Source organism: Entelurus aequoreus, linkage group LG15 (assembly GCF_033978785.1).
Source record: "Entelurus aequoreus isolate RoL-2023_Sb linkage group LG15, RoL_Eaeq_v1.1, whole genome shotgun sequence".
Taxonomy (NCBI): Eukaryota; Metazoa; Chordata; class Actinopteri; order Syngnathiformes; family Syngnathidae; genus Entelurus; species Entelurus aequoreus.
In genome coordinates this window covers 24,766,616-24,791,436 of record NC_084745.1, presented here as the reverse complement: position 1 = coordinate 24,791,436, position 24,821 = coordinate 24,766,616, and the positions used below count along the sequence as shown (strand labels likewise).

At 39.0% G+C, this 24,821-nt stretch overlaps 1 protein-coding gene across 1 annotated transcript; it reads right to left on the bottom strand.

Annotated features, from left to right (window-relative positions):
* On the bottom strand, positions 1 to 24,513 carry LOC133630418 (uncharacterized). Its single transcript, XM_062021999.1, has 3 exons — positions 24,482 to 24,513; positions 24,291 to 24,374; positions 1 to 2,832 (listed from the first exon to the last, which is right to left on the bottom strand). Exon 3 carries the CDS (start codon positions 1,889 to 1,891, stop codon positions 272 to 274), a length of 1,620 nt encoding a protein of 539 aa, XP_061877983.1. The 5' UTR covers positions 1,892 to 2,832; positions 24,291 to 24,374; positions 24,482 to 24,513; the 3' UTR covers positions 1 to 271.
* Between the last annotated feature and the right edge of the window lie 308 nt (positions 24,514 to 24,821).

The following is a 24,821-nucleotide window of genomic DNA, read 5'->3' as shown; positions in this document are numbered from 1 at the left end:
TTTTGGAAATAAACGGAAGGTGGGAGACCGGTCGGTAGTTTACCATGAGGTCAGGATCGAGGTTAGGTCTTTTGAGCAGAGGATGAATACTGCTTTTTTGAATGCTAGGGGAACAGTGCCGGACGAAAGTGATAAGTTTATAATATTTAACACTGATGGACCTAATAATACAAACAGTTCCTTGATAAGTTTCCCAGGAAGTGGGTCAAGTAAACATGTTGTTTGTTTTATCCCACTTACACGCTGTAATAATTCCTCTAATGTTATTTCATCAAAAATAGAGAGACGGTTTTGAAAGGGCGGTATCCGTCGTATATACAGTCGTATTTGTGTTAATAGAACCCAGTTGTAGCTGGGATGCATTGTCTTTAATCTCCTTTCTAATGAGTTCAATTTTCTTATTAAAGAAATTCATAAAGTCATCTGCCGAATGGGTGGAGCTACTGGGAGGAGTCCCTTGTTGGGTTAGCGATGCTACTGTACTAAACAGAAATTTAGGATCGTTTTTGTTGAGGCGGATGAGATATGAGTAGTATTTAGCTTTAGCTAAGGTAAGCATGCGTTTATAAGTTATTAAACTATCACTCCATGCTTGATGGAAAACCTCAAGTTTAGTCGCGCGCCATTTGCGTTCCAGCTTTCTACATGATAATTTATGAGCTCTAATTTCTTCTGTAAACCATGGGGTGCGCCTTTTAGGGGCCCTTTTTTGCTTTAGCGTTGCTATACTATCAATAATTTCGCGCAAGGCATCGTCAAAGTTGTTAGTGAGGTTATCAATAGAGCCGACATAATTTGGGAATTGTGCCATTACCGAAGGCAGTAGGTCAGCAAGAGTCATCGTTGTGGCAGCATTAATGTTGCGGCCGCTATAGCAGTTATTATTATTATTAGCTTGTTGACAATGAGTCAAAACTTCAAATTTTATAAGGTAATGATCGGACATTACTTTAGTATATGGAAGTATCATAACTTTGGAGGTGGTGACACCCCTGACAAGCACTAGATCTATTGTATTACCGTTGCGATGCGTGGGTTCATGTATTATTTGTGTAAGACCACAGCTATCAATTATGGTTTGGAGTGCCACGCACTGAGGGTCCGATGGGGTATTCATATGGATATTAAAGTCCCCCATTATGATTATATTGTCGGCGTGCGTCACTAGATCAGCAACGAACTCTGAGAATTCACTGATAAAGTCCAAATATGGCCCAGGGGGGCGGTAGATAACAGCCAGGTCGAGAGGTAGCGGTGTGACAGACCTCATAGTAAGCACCTCAAACGATTTATATTTATTATTTAGGTTAGGGGTAAGGTTGAAATTTTCATTGTATATTAGTGCGACACCCCCTCCCCTTTTAAGAGGACGGGCAACATGCGCATTTGTATAGTTAGGAGGAGATGCCTCATTGAGCGCAAAAAATTTGTCTGGTTTGAGCCAGGTTTCGCTAAGACCAATGACGTTAAGATTGTTGTCTCTAATGACCTCATTAACTAATAACGCCTTGGGAGACAATGATCTTATGTTTAAAAAGCCCATAGTATAGGTATTGGGCTGTTTTGACAAATTTTTGTTAAGATTATCCGTAGTAGCAATATTAACAATGTTGCGTTTATTATGCGTAGTGCACTTTAAATAGTTTCGACCATATCTAGGAATTGATATGACGGGAATTTTCCGATTGTTTGCTTGGTGCTGCAATAGACTGGACATATCATAATTTGCCACCTCAGTAGAATGCATGTCCACCTCTGACACAGACACAACAGAAAAAACATTATGTGAATTGTGTATTATTCTAAGAGAATTGCCATGCGTACATGGATTATCCAGCCTGGCGCTGGCTAGTTCTAGCTTAACTGACTCCTCACCCGGACTAACAGACATTGTAATTGCCTGTCACCGGGCTTGCTCTAGTGTAGTCAGTCAAGTGAGACTTAAATAGTAGTCTATGTTTCTAGACAGGATGATGGCGCCTTCCTGGTTAGGGTGAAGGCCGTCTCTCATCAGCAAGCCTGGTTTGCCCCAGAAAGAGGGCCAGTTATCAATAAACGTTTGTCTCTGTTGCCTACAGAAGATAGCCAGCCACTTGTTAAGCGAGACTAATCTGCTATATCTCTCATCATTGCCTCTCGCAGGCAGGGGGCCAGAGACAATTACTCGATGCCTGGACATCTTTCTGGCGAGATCACAAGTCCTGGCTATGTTTCTCTTTGTAATCTCTGACTGTCTCATTCTAGTGTCATTGGAGCCAACGTGTACAACTATATTCGCATAATTAGTGGTGCGATTAGCCTGTCGTACGTGTTTACTAGGCCTGTTGCGAGTTAGCTCCCTAAGATTAGCTTCAATATCAGGTGCTCTGGCCCCGGGGATACACTTTATTGTTGCTGGTTTGCTAAGCTTTATGTTTCGGGTGATGGAGTCCCCTATGACTAAGGTGTGGTGCCCGGTAGACTGGGGTGTAGGACTAGCTAAAGAGCTAAATCTATTATGCGTCTCAACCGGTACACCGTAGCTTGTATGCCGCTTAGGACTGCTACAAGCTGGGCTAGTTAGCTCGCTACAGCTAACGCTAGCAGATGTGTCCGCAACATCTAAAGTTACGACATTACTCTGCTCTAACTGGCGGACACGGCCCTCTAGCAGAGCCAGCCTCTCCGTGAGTAAGGTGCAAGACGCGCAGGAAGCCATTACTTACGGTGTTTTCTGTCACCGAGTGAAGTTCCTGCTGTCCTCAGGGAAGTGGTCGCGGTCTGCGGGAGTAGCTTCCTACTTACCTTCTGACCGGCGCTGCCTTTCTCCGCGCTAGCTTAGCAGCTAGCTAGCTGAGGAAAGGGTGGTGGGACAGAGATCGGGTGATTTGCAAGTTAAATAGTACCACTAAATATGTTTGAGAAATGATAAAGAAAGCTGTAGAACAATTAAAAGCACGCAGATAGAGCGATACTTAGCCTTTTTCGCAACAGCGAACAGACGGCGAGCAGTCACGCACGGTGAACCGGAACCGGTTATAATTTGAGTAATATTCACAGTTTCACAATTATTATGTATTGATTAAGTTCACAACAACAATGGTATAAAATCACATATTCCTAAAATATTTTGAAGTGTTATTATTGCTGACAATATTAGTAAATAATAAATAAACATAATTATAATTATTAATACATACATGATATTTCCTAGCAATTAATATGAGACCAACTTTATTAAACCCCCAGGGAAAATGCTACTCACTAGGAATAAATCATGTAAATGTATTATTGTAATCAACAGTCCTCATGCCTGTTAATCTACTTTATGCTGTGTTAATAACTGGAATGCACATAATGAGATCCCATGGTGTAGTGTTGTTTTTCTACAAGCTCCTGATGTTATGTTAGTGTTTTGCCCCTTGCTAGATTAATTTACAATGCCTATAGTTTATTCAACACAAACAGGAGGAAGCACTCTTTGACATTAAATGGTCCCCTGTTGCTGTTTGTTTACAATGAACTGACTCAACACATTTATATTCAACTACCTTCCAACACATTTTTTCATGAAGTAACTTGCCACTGACATAATTGAACTCTCTTACCTTTACTTTGGCGTGTAAAGCTGGATGGAAGAGGTGGGACGAAGTCATTGTTTTGCAAGTCACAAGTAAGTCTCCAGTCTTTGCCCTCAAGTCTGGAGTCAAGACAGGCAAGTCCCGAGTCAAGTCCAAAGTCAAGACTGAAAAGTCTCAAGTCAAGTCCCAAGTCCTGCATTTTGAGTTTTGAGTCCTTTCAAGTCCTTTTAACCACAGACTAATATATTTACACAGATTGTGTATGCTTTTAAAACGCTGTATTTATTTATTAAAACAAGTGCATTTGAAATTGCAGGAAAAAAAATAGTGCTGACATTGCACTTCATAACAGCACTATTAACCAGTCATTTTAAACATTTAACTCATTCCTTTACAGAATAAACACATTTGAAAAAACAAGTGCAACTGTACTTATTTGCACAAAAGTATTAACATTGTATTTCCATGGCATATTGCATTGTAACTAGTTCCACAGCAGTTTCTATTCTGTTCTTACCTTATCTCATTGATCTCATCTCATACTGTATGTGTGTTGATGTGTGCGTACACTTGAAAAACATAACAAATACATGAACATAACAATGAACAGAGTTGTACTTTTTAGATGTCAGGGCCCTATGCAATATGTACACATATTCTTAATATAGTATACATTTTAACTGACCTTTATTTGACTATGTTTGTCTTTATTTATGTGGCTAAAATACGCACTGAGTGGAGCAGATCCCCACTCCAAGATGGCGGCCCCGCGTCTTGTCAGCGCCAGTAGGCAGTAGCGCTCGATGCTGCGTCTACTTATAAGATGTCTATGGTTATAACGTTAGCAGTGAGTTTACAGCCTCACTGATTTAACTACACAGCAAATAAAAGTTACGTTACTTAGCCAATAAACGTTAGCTTACATTCAAAACTTACCGTTCTTTGTGCAACTTCAAATGTCGAACATAATTGGAAGTTGTTGCGTCTCCGTCTGTAATATTCAAACTGCATGTTTAGCATACTGAAATTTGTTTTTTGTTGACCAAGTCGTAGTTTTTATACCCGAACAAACCAACTTTGGTATAAATCTTTCTCACTGGCGCGTTGTTTGACAACTCTTGTTCGGTGGTTGTCCTGCAATTTGATTGGATAAATGCTGTGGGATGAAAACAACGCAGATCTACCGGTAATTTGATTGGCTATTGTACTGAGAGCACACACGCTGATAGACAGACACGTACAAAATGAAAGATACGGAGCGCTCCTGATATAACTTTTTAATCTTTGGGTTTCGGGGAAAGTAGCAAGTCATGTCAAGTCAAAAGGCTCAAGTCCAAGTGAAGTCACAAGTCATTGATGTTAAAGTCTAAGTCGAGTTGCAAGTCTCTTTACATTTTGTCAAGTCGAGTCTAAAGTCATCAAATTCATGACTCGAGTCTGACTCGAGTACAAATCATGTGACTCGAGTCCACACCTCTGCTGGATGGTCCATCCATCCATCCATTTTCTGACGCTTGTCCCTTTCGGGGTCGCGGGGGGTGCTGGAGCCTATCTCAGCTGCATTTGGGCGGAAGGCGGTGTACACCTTGGACAAGTCGCCACCTCATCTGGCTGGTGATCCTGGAAATGCTATATCAAATTTGGACGTATTAAACCCTTTAGCCGCAAATTTCTTTTGGCAGGTTCTACCCAAACCTGGCAAAAGTCATCTTCAGTGACTCCTTGGTCATTTTTCCCAAATACCCAAAATGTTCCCACGCTGCCGACTTTGGCTTTGTTGCTTTGTCCTGGTGCCATTTTAGCATAGCAGTAGCTAGCTAGTATCATGCTAGCACGTCACTCGATACAGTAGGTGTGTATAAGCGCGTGCGCTGCTGGTGTAACTTTGTTTTCGTTCCGTGTAGGTTTTGCCGAAAATAACGTGTCAGCATATTGTCTGCTTATAGCGAGTGAGGAGGACTGAAGCACACGGTTTTGTGGAGCCTTTGCAATTAAATAACCGTGATATTTTTAATCGCGGTCAATAGTAAAACTGGTTAATCATTACGTCCCTAATCTTGAGGGCTCTCATAATGTTAAAGACGTGTTTAGAAGGTCGTAAACAGGCGTTTTATGCTGTAAGCCAGGGGTATCAGTGGCGGGCCGTGCCACCTAGGCCTTCAGTGATGTCCGACTTCAATGATTACCTCTCAAAATACCATTATTTCAGGGTTGCAGGTTCGATCCCCGCTTCCGCCATCCTAGTCACTGCCGTTGTGTCCTTGGGCAAGACACTTTACCCACCCGCTCCCAGTGCCACCCACACTGGTTTAAAAATGTAACTTAGATATTGGGTTTCACGATGTAAAGCGCTTTGAGTCACTTGAGAAAAGCGCTATATAAATATAAATCACTTCACTTCTACACTACATAATGGGTTATTTTCTGGCGCATTTAAAAACCAATAAACCCGCATCAGCAATGAAAACATATCTTATGTGATACTGTCAGAATTTAAATTGCCAGAAACATATTAAACGTGAAAAAATAAAGAAATAGAATATCTGAACTCAATCTGTAGAACCCATTTGAGCTTCCGGGGTTGGCCGACATTGTCTCACAAGATGTAGTTTCTCTTTAAATATCCTTCTTGAAAATGGCCTTGCAAATATATGTGTTGTCTTGTCTCATCATAAAAGATGCAGACGAGGCGTGTTGGCTGAGTTCCTAAAGTTTACTCCACAGCAGACCTGGGCATTCCACATCCGGCCCTTTGTGCGTCCCTGTCCGGCCCGCGTGAGGCCAATCATAAATTACAAAATACATTTAAAAAAGTATCTATGTCGAGTGTGCAATACAACGGTGCTGCTTTTGTTTTGAAATTAGTTATTTGTATTACTTCTTTGTGGACGTATGCTCGTGCGCGATTGTGAGTGAATGTGAACAGCTGCAATCACAAATTACAAAATAAGTTAAAAAAAACATCTATGTCGTGCGTGCAATACAACTGTGCTGCTTTTATTTTGAAAAGTGTTATTTATGGGCGTATGCCCCTGTGTAACCTGTGAGTGAAGGTGCACAGCGACAAGTGATGCACGGTTACCCCCGAGACGCTAAAAAGAGAAAAGTTGATGACGAATGCCGTGTTTTCAACAAGACATGGACTGCCAAGTATTTCTTTATAGAAATTAAAGGTAACGCCGTGTGCTTTATTTGTGGTACACAGGTTGCTGTGTTTAAAGAATATAATATGAATCGCCACTACACGACGAAGCACAAGGAAAAACACCGGAATCTGTCTGATGAAGCACGTGCAAGGGAGGCTGATGCGTTGATGGTAAAACTGCAAACCCAACAAGAACTTTTAGCCAAATTTCACACCCCCAGGGATGCAGCTGTCAGGACAAGTTTCGTCATTTCTCACAAAATCGCCAGAAAAAGCAAGGCGTTTTCTGACGGAGAGTTTATTAAGGAGTGCTTATTGGACTCTGTTGCGCTGATATGCCCCGGAGAAGAGGGGTGCATTTGAGAAAGTGTAACTCTCCCGACGCACTGTAACGAGGCGGGTTGAGACCATCGCTGGAAACTTGGAGCTTCAGCTGAAGAACAGAACGGCCGACTTTGACTGTTTTTCGCTGGCTTTGGATGAGAGCTGCGATGTACGTGACACCACCCAGTTGCTCATCTTCTTACGTGGGATAACTGCAGACTTTCAAATCACGGAGGAGCTGGCAGCCATGCAGTCAATTAAAGAGACAACCACAGGTAATGACTTGTTCACATAGGTAAATGCGTGTTTGGACATGTTAGGACTGAAATGGGACAAGCTGGCAGGTGTGACAACAGATGGTTGTCCAAATCTGACGGGGATAAATGTTGGACTTTTAAAGAGGATGCAGGATAAAGTGACAGAAATTGACATTTTTGCATTGTATTATACATCAGGAAGTGTTGTGTAAGACAGTGTTAAAAATAAAACCATCAAAAGCAATCTTCTTTTGTATAAAGTTAAGATAGGTTAAATTAAATTATTATTATTATTATTATTATTATTATTATTTGTCTTACGGTATATCAAAAATAATTTGAGCAAAATGTAATTGAAATATTGTCGGTGTGGCCCTCCAGCAGTGCTCGGGTTGCTCATGCGGCCCCCAGTAAAAATTAATTGCCCACCCCTGCTCCACAGCGTGCTCATCCAAAACATCCCGCTGCCGGCATGGCTGAACGTGGCTACTGCACATGCTCTTCACTACTGTGGCATGCTGGGTAATGGAGTTCTTATGTTATAGAGCTCATAACATCACAATATATAACTGCCATTTGGCCAGCTAGAAGGCCTTACTGACAACCACTCGTGATCTGATAGGCTATCTCAAATGTCTATCAACTGTATGTCCCCGTTCACTTACAGTGCAGAGACGCCAGCATTGTTGATTCTGAAGTCTTCGGGCAGATTTAGTACAGAATGGCAACATAAGCTAGCTGAATTCTGATTGGATAAAAACTCTATAAGCGCTGGAAGGAGCATGATATGACATGGAGAATATTAATTATTTTAGATATTTAGGGAAAGTAAATAAAAAATTACTTTTATCTTTAATTATGATCATGATTTCTGGTTATGTTGGCCAGCAGAAATGGCCTTGCTGGCCATGACGGCACACCACTGAGGGGTATCAAACGTAAGTTCAGAGGGCCGGATCAGGAACAGGTTTTATCTGGCCCGCGGGATGAGTTTGCTAAGTATAAAAATGTACTTGAAATTTTGAATGAAAGAAACAGCTGTTCTAAATCTGTCCAATGGATGTCGTAATCAGTCGAGGAAAATGATCAAACCACATAAATAACATCCTGTAATTTGATTTTGATATACTTTTTTTATCTTGATAGATTAAAAATGAACACCAATGAGTTTACTGATGAGCATTATCACATCATTTATTCAGAAAATATAAAGAACGACAAATAAAATATATATACTATTAACCGCAACAGGTTATTGTAAAAAAAACAACAACAACAACAACGTTATGATTTCAGAATGTGCTTGTTCTATTTCTAAATAAAGAAAACAATCTGAAGTTGTCTTTATTTTTAAGTTATCGTGTCGTGATTTTACCAGTACGGCCCACTTGGGAGTACATTTTTCTCCATGTAGCCCCCGATCTAAAATGAGTTTGACACCCCAGCTCTAAGCTCTGAAAATATTTGATTTACGATGAATAATTTGTATTTTGCAGCTATTCATTGACCACGGTCGGGCCGGTTGTTTGGTGGGGTGGGGGGCATTAAAGCAAAGAACCGGCACAGTAAAATTCCAATATTTTCTTTTACTAGTTTTTACTGCACTTATTGAAGATAATCCTGTACACGTGAGTCGAAAGTAGATCTTTTACTGATGTTGGGGAGGCAACATTGCACCGTAGATGCGTGATAAAGTGCGCAAGGGAGCGAGGCCTTCAAAAGCAGTGAATGAATGGACTGAATGAGATAATAAAATGAAACCGCGTCGTCCCAGGGGGTCATCTTTCTCGTTTTCATGCCAGCAGTATTTGTCTTTGTCCTCCCTTCTGGCCCTGTGACGTATACCTTAAAGAAGGGCGCCTTCGTCATTTGATCGCCATCGGTGAGTGTGGGAAGTTGGGGCGGGGGGCAGGGAGATAAACTCTGAAGTCCATCATGGATATTGAATGTTTGAAGGCTTGAGGTCTGGGCCCCACGGGCAGTTTGGGAATTTAATTAACGTCAGAATGAAGAAACTGCAACAGCTCACCACCAGGCGGCTGCTGATTTTTATTTTTTTTGTCTGTCTTGAAAAGATTCCCAGTCTGCAATTTCAGGCGGGGGAAAAAGTAGTTCAAGTGAAGATAAGAGTATGCAAAATGAAGTCTGGGCTAAATGAAAAGAGAAATAAAGGCACTTATGCAAGCACTCAAGGAGCGTGTAATCCTGGAACGTCACAGTAGGGGACAACTGGCACCATCCTGTGTCCACACACTGAAGCGGAGAATGCACTTCATAAAAGAATGTATGGAATATTCATTATAGCTGTATTGCTTTAAAGATAAACTATATTAGATAGGTGCATTAAACCCATCTTTTTTCACCTCACTTATGGTTTTGATTGATGAAGTAAAGTACACTCTGCAACATAAAACATTAGCAGAAGGCAATTTGTTCTTTTAGTCGCATCTTCAGTTTCAGGGTGACCTCAGCAGCTCCCTTGCTGAACATTATGTATGTTCTAATTGCATACCTGGATCTTATTACCAGTCCATTCATTCATTACACGTGCTACACATATGAATGTGCACACGAGAAGCAGTGCATGCATATTTACGTGTAGGCGTTTTATAGAAAACAAGAAGCAAAAAAGTAAGTATATTTTTATAATAAACATTAAAGTTTTATTAATGTGAGAAAAAAAAGTTATCACTACACCCACTACTCAGGGCGGCCAAACTCCCTCTAAGTAATGTTTACATTTTCAACACCAAAAGGCAAGTATGCTTGGTAGGAAACGCTCAAATGTAAAGTAAGGTTCTACTCTTCCAAAATGGGCTAGCTTGATGTTAATTTATAATGGATTTTCCATAGGCAGGCTACAATTCCTCGTATTCCGACATAAGACTTCTTCCTGGAAGTGAAAACCAGTGGTGGTCAACAAAACCAAGATGGCTGTTGAACAACAAGCAGCGTGCAAACTATCTGAGTACAAAAGTGTCATGATCTGTTTATTTTTGGACTCCCTCAGTTCCTGTTTTGTGCACCCCTGGGTTTGTTTTAGTTGCCATGGGTGCAAATTATTATCACCTGCCTCTGATTAGTGTCCGGGATGCTCACCTGCTGCCGGGCACTAATCAGAGAGCTACGTATTCCCGTTTCTCGCCACGCTCGGCCTGGCTTCCTTGTTTGCTGAATGCAACAGTTACGTTTGGATATATTGCTGGTTCTTGATTTTTGATTCCTGTGCTAAGTTGCTACCTAAGCTTCTGCGTGCAATCGGCACGCATCCCTTTTGTTTGTTTCCTGTGTGCTTGTATTTCCGTGTATGAATTATGAGAAATAAATCATATTCTTACCTGCACGCTTCGTCTGGAGTCATCTGTCTGCATCCTGGGAGAACGACCCCGCATAAACATGCGACCCAACCGTGACACAAAAGAGGCTTAAATCTTCCTGGGCTTATATGTCAGTCGTGTCCCCAGACATATTGAACGATTGGGCTCCAGACGCCATTTTACACAGCAAGACAAATAGAAACTGGGAAAAGCATGGAGGTCTACAACTTCTTTGTGTATCCCGGATACATGTGCATCGTTTTTGGTTGCATTTCATGATTTAACTTTGCGTCTACTGATGTGCCGTTTACGAGTAACGTGTTTTTCCCTGTCTTTATCGAAGTATAACTATAGATGTCAACATTGCGTGTGTGCTGAAAGCTTCATTTATGATTGCTGCCTTTGGTAAAAACTTAACTCTTAGGTTTTGCTGACATTTGCTTTCTTTTATTTAGACTCTCCGAGCTGGTGGTTTTCGAAACACTCGTAGCAAACGTGTTAAAAGAAATGCAAATATTAAGATAATATCTAAATGGGAAATAATAAACATAAGTACCGTATTTTCTGGACCATAGGGCGCACCGGATTATAAGGCGCACTGCCGATGAATGGTCTATTTTTAAAAATATTTTTTCATATACATGGCGCACCGGATTATAAGGCGCATTAAAGGAGTCATATTATTATAATTTTTTTCTAAATTGAAAACACTTCCTTGTTGTCTACATCAGTGGTCCCCAACCTTTTTGTCACTGCGGACCGGTCAACGCAAGTACATTTGTCCCACGGACCAGGGGTGGGGGGTGGGGGGTATTTTTTTTTTTTTTTTTTGGCAGAAAAAAATACAATCTTGTGTGCTTACGGACTGTATCCCTGCAGACTGTATTGATCTATATTGATATATAATGTAGGAACCAGAAATATTAATAACAGAAAGAAACAACCCATTTGTGCGAATGAGTGTGAATAAGTGTAAATGGGGGACGGAGGTTTTTTTGGGTTGCCGCACTAATTGTAAGTGTATCTTGTGTTTTTTATGTTGATACAATTCAAAATATATATATATACTATATATATATATATATATATATATATATATATATATATATATATATATATATATATATATATATATATATATATATATATATATATATATATTTTTTTTTTTAATGTTTTAAATTATTTCTTGTGCGGCCCGGTACCAATCAATCCATTGACCGGTACCGGTACTGGTCTACATAACATGTAATGGTGGTTATTTGGTCAAAATGTTGCATAGATTATGTTTTACAGATCAACGTCAAGCCACTTTCTGACAGTCGCTTCCGGATGCGTCGTTTTGTGAGCGGTCTTATTTACGTGGCTCACCTTTGGCAACATCTTCTCCCCGTCATCTTTGTTGTACCGGTGTAGAAATGGCAACAGAGGAAGATGAATGCCCCATAAGAAGATAGAGAAAAAGAAGAAGCTTATCGACGCCGTCGGCATGGACTACAAATGCGGATGCGCGCAGTTTTTCAGGATCTATGCCGATCTCAATTACAGATCAGCAGGTACCAAAAGGTAAGAAAAGTTGCTTTTGCATAACATTGCAAAACAAAACAAGATAATATGTTTTACCTTATACACACACCATAATAATACTTGTACGTTGAAGCACATCAAACTGTGCAGCCTACACTTATCTCTTATGTTTGACTGCCATCTACTGGTCACACTTATCATTACACCATGTACCAAATAAAATTGCTTCGAGGTGGGTAAGCCCAACCAAACTTAGTCCTTACATTAGGCGCACCGAGTTATAAGGCACACTGTCGAGTTATGAGAAGAAAAAAATGATTTTAAGTGCACCTTATAGTCCGGAAAATACGGTATATCAAACAAACCTTTAACAAAGTGATCACTGCAAACTCATGCTTTTCTCGTCGTTTCGTAAAATCTTGCACTCTTCCTCCTTTTTTAATTACTTCCCCAGGAACTCTGAAGAAACGGGAACAACAGGGAATTATTTTATCAACACCTGCTTTTTATGTCTTAAACAAGTCAACTATGTTTGCAGTGCAAGATGCAATACAGTTGTTATGTCATTATTTTGTAAAGACCACACAGATCCATCACTGTGTTTCTGTTCATTAATTTCACTCAATATATCAATCTATTCATTTTCTACTACTTGTCCGTACAATAACATATACAATTATAGTAATAAAGTAATAAATAAGGTAAAATAATATTAATGTATGATATTCATGTTCATTCACAGAACATCAAATATATTTAAAAAATAATACAATCAATTAGCATATTAGGTGAGTGTGCATTTTGTAAAAAATAGGAATTATTTTTCGTGTTTATGTTACACACATTTGAGTGATGAATCGCAAGCTAGTAATGACAGCTACCAACGTATATGTGACTGTGTCGTGTGTGTATTATATAAATAAAATGTTTTTTGAGTAGATTAATATTGGCCTGTGGATTACTGGATTGCTAAAAGGCTAACTTTGTCTTGGAAGTGCAACTGCAAGGCTAATGAAACTCTAAATTTTACAAGAAACAAGATATATGTTGTGTTTTTAGTGTTTTCCTGCCTTCTCCTCTTGTCTGCACCTGTGCTTTTAGTGATTTGTCCTCGGCGAGGGGCGGACCTTGTGGCACACCTGCTCACAATTAGCACTCCGGTATTTAGGCACGTCACTGTCAGCTTGGCCTCGCCGGTTATTGTCTCCTGCACCTCCCACGTGCATGTGCCTGCTTCACTTCGTCAGTCCCGATATGTAGCCTCTCCTTATTCCTGTAATCCCTCACCTCTTTGTGTTTGCTTCCTAGCCCCCCTGAGGTAATGCGGATTTTGTGTTGGACTTTTTGCTGTGTTCAGTGCGCCCTGGCCTTTTCCCTGCCTACCACTGAAGAACCTGTTTTTGTTTGTTTATTCATGGTGTGCACTTCTGCCCCATCGCCTTTTGTTACTCTTTTTGGACTAATTAAATATTCCTCTTTTTGTAATTCAACCTTGCCTCCCATCTCTGCATCCTGGGATCCCCTCCTTGATCAGGTCCTAACAATATAACAACAATGTCATTTTATCATCAAACACTGGGGACCTTCGTATTGTGAGGCACATGCACTAACCCCTGTGCCACCGTCTGCCGAGACTGAAATTGTATTTGGAAAAAAAATGTAATAGAAGGACAAAAAATATGAATTTTCCAGAAAAAAATTATATTTCTATGAAAATGTGAAGGTAATTTTATTATACATTTTTTTAAATGACTGTCAAATCACTTTGACAAAAATAATAAAGTGCCATTTAATGAAAGCTACGGTAATTTACTATATTGCAAAAAAAGTCCTATTACTGTAATAGTTTAAGAAAATGTTTAAATGTCACACAAATGAGCTTCTATTGCAAAACAATGTTGCAATATTTAGAGATTACAGTTGTATCTTATACAAATAAAGTTGTAATAATAGTTGTAATTAAAATCATTATTATACAAAAATCCAGTTTCAGTATTACAAGAAAATTGTATAAAAATGAATAATTGCCTAAAATTATGGAAAGAAGGTTGAAGTCAAATTGGTATGGTTAAAGAGTGGATTGGCTACAGGTCTTCTGCTTTTCATCTTTTCAGTGTACCACAAAAAATATGAACAGGTATGAAGGATATTAAATACGAGACGATTCATATTTTTCATAAACTAAAAAAAAATATGAAACAAACCCAACAACAGAAAATAGCAAGCCTGACTTGCACCACACCATAATTATCCTCCTCATTAGGGAGGTATTATTCTTTCTTATCAATCTCAGTAATGCAGATTCCCTTTCTCATAATGAACCCACAATATGGCAGCGGAACTCATTAGACAGAATTGGAAATGCACACATCCATCATGTAAACACTTCTTCCTGCTGCAAAGTATCGCAACGCCGTTGCCATTTTTCACCTGAGAAACAAGGCAGGTTGACAAGAAAGGAGGACACGTGGGTGATCGTTTGTGTACTACAATATACAAGATAATTAATATCAATTAGCGGCGCTCTTCTGCACAGAGTTGAAAAAAAATGGGAGTCTATTTGTGTTGTAATCAAAGTAGACACAAAGTGTGTCGTCAGTAGTTTGTTAACAGTGTACCACTTTGCAAAAACAAGGCGAGGAAAAGCTTGTTTGCTTTGAGCGTGACCTCCTGAAGTCCCCATTTCCACTTTTCCCATCTCTAGAGGTTTGATGTTGGACGAGATTAAAGCAAATATCTGAAGACGCACATCAAGGGTGTACAAGAACTCGTGTGAAGTTAAGTGCCTCTGAAAGCAAAACCTGTAACAAGACTTCTGAGTGACTTAGTGGATGAAAGTAGTACTTATGTTTGAGACCAATGTGTAAGGAATGTGGTACTGTTTGGTGTTTTTAACTAGGCTATCTTCGATTTAAGATTATTAATAGTTCAATCTGATTCCTTTCAAATTTTAGGGCTGTGCCGATCGTTCTGCCACCGATCAGAATCAGACGGTTTTCATGAAAAAGAATGTTGCCGATTAATGCCATTTAATGCCGATTACTATAGCTCTTGAATGTAAACAAAGGTGGGCGTATCGATACAACTTGACAGTAACGATAGAGTAGTATAGTATCAGGTCGATACCACAGTGGTCCATCGTGTCAAAAGAGTGGAATTACATCTGAAAACTTTTGACACGTTGACTTCATTTGTAAGATATGCAGAACAGCTCTGAAATACGCTGTATATTTACTTTTTATTGGCTGGACTCAGCCAAAACTTCTGTTCTATTTTATTTGTATATTTTATTTGATTATTTTTAATATGGTAAATGGTAAATGGGTTATACTTGTATAGCGCTTTTCTACCTTTAAGGTACTCAAAGCGCTTTGACACCATTTCCACATTCACCGGCGGTCACTCGAACGAGTATGACGATCCTCCTGGTAGGGGTGTATCCCTTTATGGAGGATGCCTGTGCGTGACTTTGTTTTACGTAGGGAGACTGGTGCACAGACAGTCACCACACGATCCTTGACAGAAATCGGGTCAGGGTCCAGTGGCATGGAGTCCAAGACGACTGGGGACCCTTTTCTGCTGCAGGCTTCTTCCGCCATCGCAGCCGTTGTGGTAGTTCTTAAATCTACTGTCTTCCGCCTGCTCCGCCGTTGAGGTCTTCACCGTATCCCTGGCTAGGGGGCAGTTAGGTACTAGGCCTTTGCCAAGGGCCACCTGGGGTAACAGTAGTAAAGGGGTTAACCTCCTAGTGCCCCAAGACCCCATAGAGGAGTCTCCACTGCCGGATGCACTTTAAAGGCCTACTGAAACCCACTACTACCAACCACGCAGTCTGATAGTTTATATATCAATGAGGAAATCTTAACATTGCAACACATGCCAATACGGCCGGGTTAACTTATGAAGTGGAATTTTAAAATTCCCGCCACACTTCTGGTTGAAAAACTCCTTTGGATATGATTTATGCGCGTGACGTCACAAAAGCAACGGAAGTGGTTGGACCTCATCGGACCCGATAGAAAAGCCTCTTGTTTTCTTCGACAAAATTCCACAGTATTCTGGACATCTGTGTTGGTGAATCTTTTGCAATTTGTTTAATGAACAATGGAGGCTGCAAAGAAGAATGTTGCAGGTGGGATCGATCGGTGTCTTAGCGGCTAAGTACAATACGTACAGCAACACAACAAGGACTACTTACTACGCCTAGCCGATGCTTGCCGCCAAACCCACGGATGAAGTCCTTCATCGCGCCGTTGATCGCTGGAATGCAGGTGAGCACGGCTGTTGATGGGAAGATGAGGGCTGGCTGGTGTAGGTGGAGCGCTAATGTTTTATCATAGTTCTGTGAGGTCCGGTTGCTAAGTTGCTAAATTAGCCTTAGCGTCGTTAGCAACAGCATTTTTAAGCCTTACCAGGCTGAGAATTTTTAACTGTGTAGTTACATGTACATGGTTTAATAGTATTGTTGGTCTTCTGTCTATCCTTCCAGTCAGGGGTTTATTTCTTTTGTTTCTATCTTCATTTGAGAACGATGCTATCATGTTAGCTCAGTAGCTAAGTGTGTCACCGATGTATTGTCTTGGAGATAAAAGTCACTTTAAATGTCCATTTCGCTTGCTCGACTCTCATTTTCAAGAGGATATAGTATCCGAGGTGGTTTAAAATACAAATCCGTGATCCACAATAGAAAAAGCAGATAGTACATAGTTCTGTGAGGTCTGGTTGCTAAGTTGCTAAATTAGCCTTAGCAACAGCATAGTTAAGCCTTACCAGGCTGAGAATTTTTAACCGTGTAGTTACATGTACATGGTTTAATAGTATTTTTGATCTTCTGTCTATCCATCCAGTCAGGGTTTTTTTCAATTTAGTTTCTATCTGCATTTGAGACTGCTATGCTATCACGTTGGCTACGTAGCTAGGTTAGATTCTATTTTTTTAGCTTCGAAAAGCTGAATATTATTAATCGTGTATTTACATGTTCATGGTTTAATAGTATTTTTGATCTTCTGTCTATCCATCCAGTTAGGGTTTTTTTTAATTTAGTTTCTATCTGCATTTGAGACTGATGCTATCACGTTGGCTACGTTGCTAGGTTAGCTTATATTTTTTTAGCTTAGCAAAGCTGAATATTATTAATCGTGTATTTACATGTTCAGTCACTGTGAATGTCCATTTCGCGTTCTCGACTCTCATTTTCAAGAGGATATAGTATCTGAGGTGGTTTAAAATACAAATCTGTGATCTACAATAGAAAAAGGAGAGAGTGTGGAATCCAATGAGCCAGCTTGTACCTAAGTTACGGTCAGAGCGAAAAAAGATACGTCCATCACTGCCTCTCAAGTCCTTCACTGTAACGTTCCTCATCTACGAATCTTTCATCCTCACTCAAATTAATGGGGTAATCGTCACTTTCTCGGTCCGAATCTCTCTCGCTCCATTGTAAACAATGGGGAATTGTGAGGAATACTAGCTCCTGTGACGTCACGCTACTTCCGGTACAGGCAAGGCTTTTTTTTATCAGCGAGCAAAAGTTGCGAACTTTATCATCGATTTTCTCTACTAAATCCTTTCAGCAAAAATATGGCAATATCGTGAAATGATCAAGTATGACACATAGAATGGATCTGCTATTCCCGTTTAAATTAAAAAAATTCATTTCAGTAGGCCTTTAACGTCATGCCCAGGACATAATCACCCATTCACACACACATTCACACACTGATGGCGGGAGCTGCCATGCAAGGCCCGAACCAGGACCCATCAGGAGCAAGGGTGAAGTGTCTTGCTCAAGGACACACCGGACGTGACGAGGTTGGTAGAAGGTGGGGATCGAACCAGAAACTCTCAGGTTGCTGGCACGGCCACTCTCCAACGCGCCATGCCGTCCCCATCAAATATCATCCCATCAAACAAAATATGTTAATTCAGCAAGTCTTTTTTTGGTCCATGTCTAAAAATAAATACAGTCGTGCTCATAAATTTACATACCCTGGGAGAATGTATGATTTCTTGGCCATTCTTCAGAGAATATGAATGATAACACAAAAACCTTTCTTCCACTCATGCTCAATGGTTGTGTGAAGCCATTTATTGGCAAACAACTGTGTTTACTCTTTCTAAATCAAAATGACAAAAGAAAGTACCCAAATGACCCTGATCAAAATTTTACATACCCCAGTGACTTTGATCTGATAACATACAGAAAAGTTGACACACACAGGTTTGAATGGCTAATCAAGGTTCAAATCGTCACCTGTTTGTTTGTAATTAATGTGTGTGTATAAAAGGTCAGTGAGTTTCTGGGCAGACCATTGCATCTTTCATCCAGTGCTGCACAGATGTTTCTGGATTCTGAGTCATGGCGAAGGCAAAATAATTGTCAAAGGATCTACGAGAAAAGCTAATTGAACTGCATAAAACAGGAAAGCGGTATAAAAAGATATCCAAGGAATTGAGAATATATTGCGCTCTACCACGGTATCGAGCACTATTTTTTTGGATAATCTAATTAAGACATATATACATATATATATATATATATATATATATATATATATATATATATATATATATATATATATATGTATATATATATACATATATATATATATATATATATATATATATATATATATATATATATATATATATATATATATATATATATATGTATATATATGTATATATATATACATATATATATATATATATATATATATATATATATATATATATATATATATATATATATATATATATATATATATATATATAATATAATATAATATAATATAATATAATATAATATAATATAACTAATATAATAATATGTTATTATTTGATGCCTGCTATCAAGGGGATTTTTGTTGTACAATAGAATAGAATGCTTTATTGTCATCAAACATGAGAGCATGATGAAAATACAGGCGGCTACTCTGTTAGGTGCAGTTGAAATACAATATAAACAATAACATTTTAAAATGCAGTATTATGATTCGAGTTGTAAATAACGATTATATTGATAGTCAATTAGTCAACGATTATCCTAATTAGTCGTATAATAAAGCGTACACATATTTAATGGCTCTGATTGTACCATCGACTTCTAAATGCAGCTTTAGTTAATTTAGGCATGTGCTTACGAACAACAACAAATACTAATTAATTCATGAATATGTATTCATACTGTCTGTTACTGTGTTGCTCATTCAGCGGTTACAAACATTTTAATCACTTTTAAGATGTTGTCCATTTAAAAGAAAGGAAAGGCAAATTGCTAAAAAAAAACAAAAACAAAAAAAAAACATTGTCTATGTATTTTTTTTAAAACTGTTAAAATAGCAGCAATAAAAACAAACATCCATCCATCCATTTTCTACTGCTTGTCAACAAAACGCTTTTTTTTTTTCTAGATATTGACATCATACCTCCGCTTTAAATGCTCACCTATCACAGATGTACTGCCATAAAAAACAATGTCCGCTTTTCAAAACGAGCAAGGTATTCATGTTTTTAACAAGAATAAGAGGAAATGTTCTCATACTTTACATCTTATCCCTAGCAAGGATTTTGCGAGTAGCGCCCGGAAAAACACGAGTGATGACTTCACGACTATTGTCGACAAATATAATTGCCGGTGACAAATTTAATCGTCAACAATGTCGACTAATCGTTGCAGTCGCTAATTATGATTCAATTAGGGACTGCTTTTAATTCAAAAATACCTTATGACTCGTTATGTGTACATACATATATACTAGGGCTGTGAATCTTTGGGTGTCCCACGATTCGATTCAATATCGATTCTTGGGGTCACGATTCGATTCAAAATCGATTTTTTTTTCAATTCAACACGATTCTCGATTCAAAAACGATTTTCTCCCGATTCAAAATAATTCTCTATTCATTCAATACATAGGATTTCAGCAGGATCTACCCCAGTCTGCTGATATGCAAACAGAGTAGTAGATTTTTGTAAAAAGCTTTTATAATTGTAAAGGACAATGTTTTATCAACTGATTGCAATAATGTAAATTTGTTTTAACTATTAAATGAACCAAAAATATGACTTATTTTATCTTTGTGAAAATATTGGACACAGTGTGTTGTCAAACTTATGATATGCGATGCAAGTGTAAGCCTCTGTGACACTATTGTTCATTTTTATAAATGTCTAATGATAATGTCAATGAGGGATTTTTAATCACTGCTATGTTGAAATTGTAACTAATATTAATACTGTTGTTGATAATATACTTTTGGTTTGTTTTGTGTCGTGTTTGTGTCTCCTCTCAATTGCTCTGTTTATTGCAGTTCTGAGTGTTGCTGGGTCGTGTTTGGTTTTGGAATTGGATTGCATTGTTATGGTATTGCTGTGTATTGTTTTGTTGGATTGATTAATAAAAAAAATTAAAAAAAACAATTAAAAAAAATTTAAATTAAAAAAATTAATTTATAAAAAAATAGATTTTTTAAAAATGAGAATCGATTCTGAATCGCACAACGTAGAATCGCGATTTGAATTCGAATCGATTTTTTCCAACACCCTTAATATATACATATATACACATATACAGTGTTGGCGCTAAGAATTTTCAAAATGGGGTCTCAGGGACCCCATTAAGTCATAAAAATGGGGTCCCACAGTAAATGTTTGGGGTCCCATTTTCTTGTAAATGATAAATGTATGCATTATCCTGTTATATCTCACATTCTATATTGTGTTTTGGAAAAAGGTTGTCATAAACGTTATTTAATTCATAAAAAAAAATTATACCAAAAGAAAACACATTTTTATGCATATGTAAATGTATTCAGTTATAAACATTCATTCACTTTCTTCTTTCCTTCATGGATCTAAACTTTACCGCTGCTGGTAGTTTCTTCTATATTTGTATCTAATAATGTATTTATTTCAGTATTAAAGTGTAAAAAGTTTTTTGCTTCGGTCATGAAATTATGATAATCGTGTGCCAGGGCATACAAACATTATTTATTTAACGCATAAATCTCTAGAGTCTACATCAACTTCAGATCTATCTGTCAATTCTAAGTTTTTATAATGTATTTTTAATGTTGTTTTTTTGTTTTCTGCCCTTTTTGTTAAAGAAAACTATATATATATATATATATTTTTTTTTTTTTGGCAAACACAAAATATGCAAAATCTTACACCAAAAATATTTTTCAAAGTGGAATATTTGATGTGAAGTAGTCGGAGCCTTGGATAGGTCAATAATTCATAAAAACATTGATTTTGATTAAATACTAGGTTTTGAGCAATGCCAGTTTTAAAGAAAAAAAACCAGCTTTGTTTTATTAGTCAACATTGCAACTTTTTCTAAATTACACTTCACCTGTAAGCTTTTTTATTCCACTTTTGTTATGTTTTTGTTTATTTTAATAGTATTTTTAGAAGGTGCCGTGGGCCTTTAAAACATTAGCTGCGGGCAGCAAATGGCCTCCGGGCCACACTTTTGACACCCCTGCTATAGATAATAACAAATTAAATCTGAGAATTCTATCGATAAAAGCAGAGCCTGATGAAGCATGCGCGTTTATCATAACGCACAGTCAGCACCTCTGCTTCAGTAAACAATGACGGTGATGACGTCACTGTCAGCGATGCTAACTTGTCAGCCACTTCTTCAAGAGACTCCTTTTGAACACTCCTCGCACATTAACACTTCAAAAGGCAATTATTTTCCCCGTTTGTTGACTTGCAAAGTATGTTTTTGGGGTGGAGGAGTCTGGTCGGGTGCTTGTTAGCTTGAAGCTAACAGCTAGCCTGTCTCCAACCTCGAATGATGTCGATCCAGTGGGAGATAAATGTGAAGTTTCCATGGACTCACAAAGACTAAAACAAGTCATTTACTGGAGGCATGGCACCGGATGAAGTTAAAAAGGTTGACTTTGCACTCACCTTAGTGTTTACCATGAAGTCTTTCTTTTGACAGCCGCTCACGGTAAAGTTGTCCGAGTGCGAACTGAGGCAGTATTTGTCATTGATAAAACTTTCAGTGAATCAAAATTTAAGAAATTGTACCGTAAAGTTAATTACTTTGAAGACGACCAATAAAAACGCAATAATCAGGGACGGAAAATATAAACTAGACAAAACACAGGCGGAAAGCGATAATCGATAAAAGAAAGCAAGCAAACCGGAGTTTTGATCCGGAGAAGGTGGGTCGGTAAAAAAACAAAAACATTCAGAGTCCCGGGGACGCGCGGACTTCCGGAAATGCGCGTCCTTTCTGATTTCAATGCGTAAAAAGACACAAAAAGTGTGTTAAAGGCCTACTGAAACCCACTACTACCGACCACGCAGTCTGATAGTTTATATATCAATGATGAAATCTTAACATTGCAACACATGCCAATACGGCCGGGTTAGATTACTAAAGTGCAATTTTAAATTTTGCGCGAAATATCCTGCTGAAAACGTCTCGGTATGATGACGCCTGCGCGTGACGTCACGGATTGTAGAAGACATTTTGGGACAGCATTGTGGCCAGCTATTAAGTCGTCTGTTTTCATCGCAAAATTCCACAGTATTCTGGACATCTGTGTTGGTGAATCTTTTGCAATTTGTTCAATGAACAATGGAGACAGCAAAGAAGAAAGCTGTAGGTGGGAAGCGGTGTATTTCGACAGGCTGCAGCAACACAAACACGTAGCCGGTGTTTCATTGTTTACATTCCCGAAAGATGACAGTCAAGCTTTACCATTGGCCTGTGGAGAACTGGGACAACAGAGACTCTTACCAGGAGGACTTTGAGTTGGATACGCAGACGCGGTACCGTGAGTACGCAGCTGCGGCTTCCAAACATTTGATCGCTTGCCCGTACGGGCGTGTCGCTATGTGCATGTCACGTACGTAACTATTGGGACTTTGGGGAAATATATGTGATGTATGAACTTTGGGGAGGTGAACGGTACTTTGGGCTGTGGGATTGAGTGTGTTGTGCAGGTGTTTGAGTTGTATTGGCGGGTTATATGGACGGGAGGGGGGAGGTGTTTGTTATGCGGGATTAATTTGTGGCATATTAAATATAAGCCTGGTTGTGTTGTGGCTAATAGAGTATATATATGTCTTGTGTTTATTTACTGTTTTAGTCATTCCCAGCTGGATATCAGGTCCCACCCGCCTCTCACAGCATCTTCCCTATCTGAATCGCTTCCACTGCCCTCTAGTCCTTCACTCTCACTTTCCTCATCCACAAATCTTTCATCCTCGCTCAAATTAATGGGGAAATCGTCGCTTTCTCGGTCCGAATCGCTCTCGCAGCTGGTGGCCATGATTGTAAACAATGTGCATATGTGAGGAGCTCCACAACCGGTGACGTCACGCGCATATCGTCTGCTACTTCTGGTACAGGCAAGGCTTTTTTATCAGCGACCAAAAGTTGCGAACTTTATCGTCGATGTTCTCTACTAAATCCTTTCAGCAAAAATATGGCAATATCGCGAAATGATCAAGTATGACACATAGAATGGACCTGCTATCCCCGTTTAAATAAGAAAATCGCATTTCAGTAGGCCTTTAACACCAACAGTGCATATATATTATGCACAAGGCAGTTCTAAACATTGCACATGGATTGCTGGAGATTTACAGAAATAAATATTGACCCTCCTGAGAAGTCATTGTTAATTCATGCGCGGAGGAAATGAGATGAAAGGCTTTTGAATTCACAGGCTGGCCATTCCCACACTTTTTTACACACTTATTGGCAACAATTAGGCACACCTGCAAAAGATAATGTCGTTTTTGAGAGTAAGTCTACAGTGATGTGCATCATACAAAGCAGTGTTTTTTCTAATATCTCAAAATCAGATCGCATCCCTTTATAAGGTGCAGATGTATCCTGTGCACTTTATGGTGACACAATAGCAGAGCTAACTTTGGCTTGATGGCTCCCATCTAATTGATGACTTAGTTGCCCGGAAGCGCCGTCCCCATTCCCCAGTGACCCACTGGCATCGTCAATTGAGGGATTTGTCTCAACATTTCCAACCGTGCCATCCTATTCATTGCCTGTGTGGGCTCCCCCTTTACAGAGCGTGAAGCATGAGATTGGATTTACAGTGTAATGAAATAAAGCACATTGTTTCCAAGCTGTGTGAAAAGACGAGAGGAGGAGATAGAGCTCAGACTTACCCAACTGGAAAGTTGATCAGAAAGCTCCGCACACAGGAAAGGAGTCGAGCTCAGACTCTTGTTAGCTTGACATTGTTATTGGTCCTGAAAAAAAGAGAGAACTGTATTGGGTTTTTTTTCAACAAACATGCAATGTAGTTAACTAAGTCACATGTTTTAATTAATGTCACCCCCAAATTGCTTTCTTTCACCTTGTAGCACTTTGACTCTCCCTTAGCAAAATACAGTACAACAACAAATATGGCTGACACTACATGCTCAAGGGTCGAGGGGTAAGTATGGATGTTGTACCTCTACCGTTTTTCTGTCAATCAAACATGTACGTTTAAAAAAAGACGTCATAAATATGTGTACAAGATAAATGTTGTCGTGAAAGTTCACAAATAAGGTTGTTGCATCAAATTAAGTGTATCCAATACTAACTTCACCCCCTGTCAAAAATGCAAAATGGTTTGTTCCATTTGGATGGCGGCAAACCTCTTTCGAAGTTGGAACGCTTCACTTCAAAGCTCACCTTTAAACATTCACACA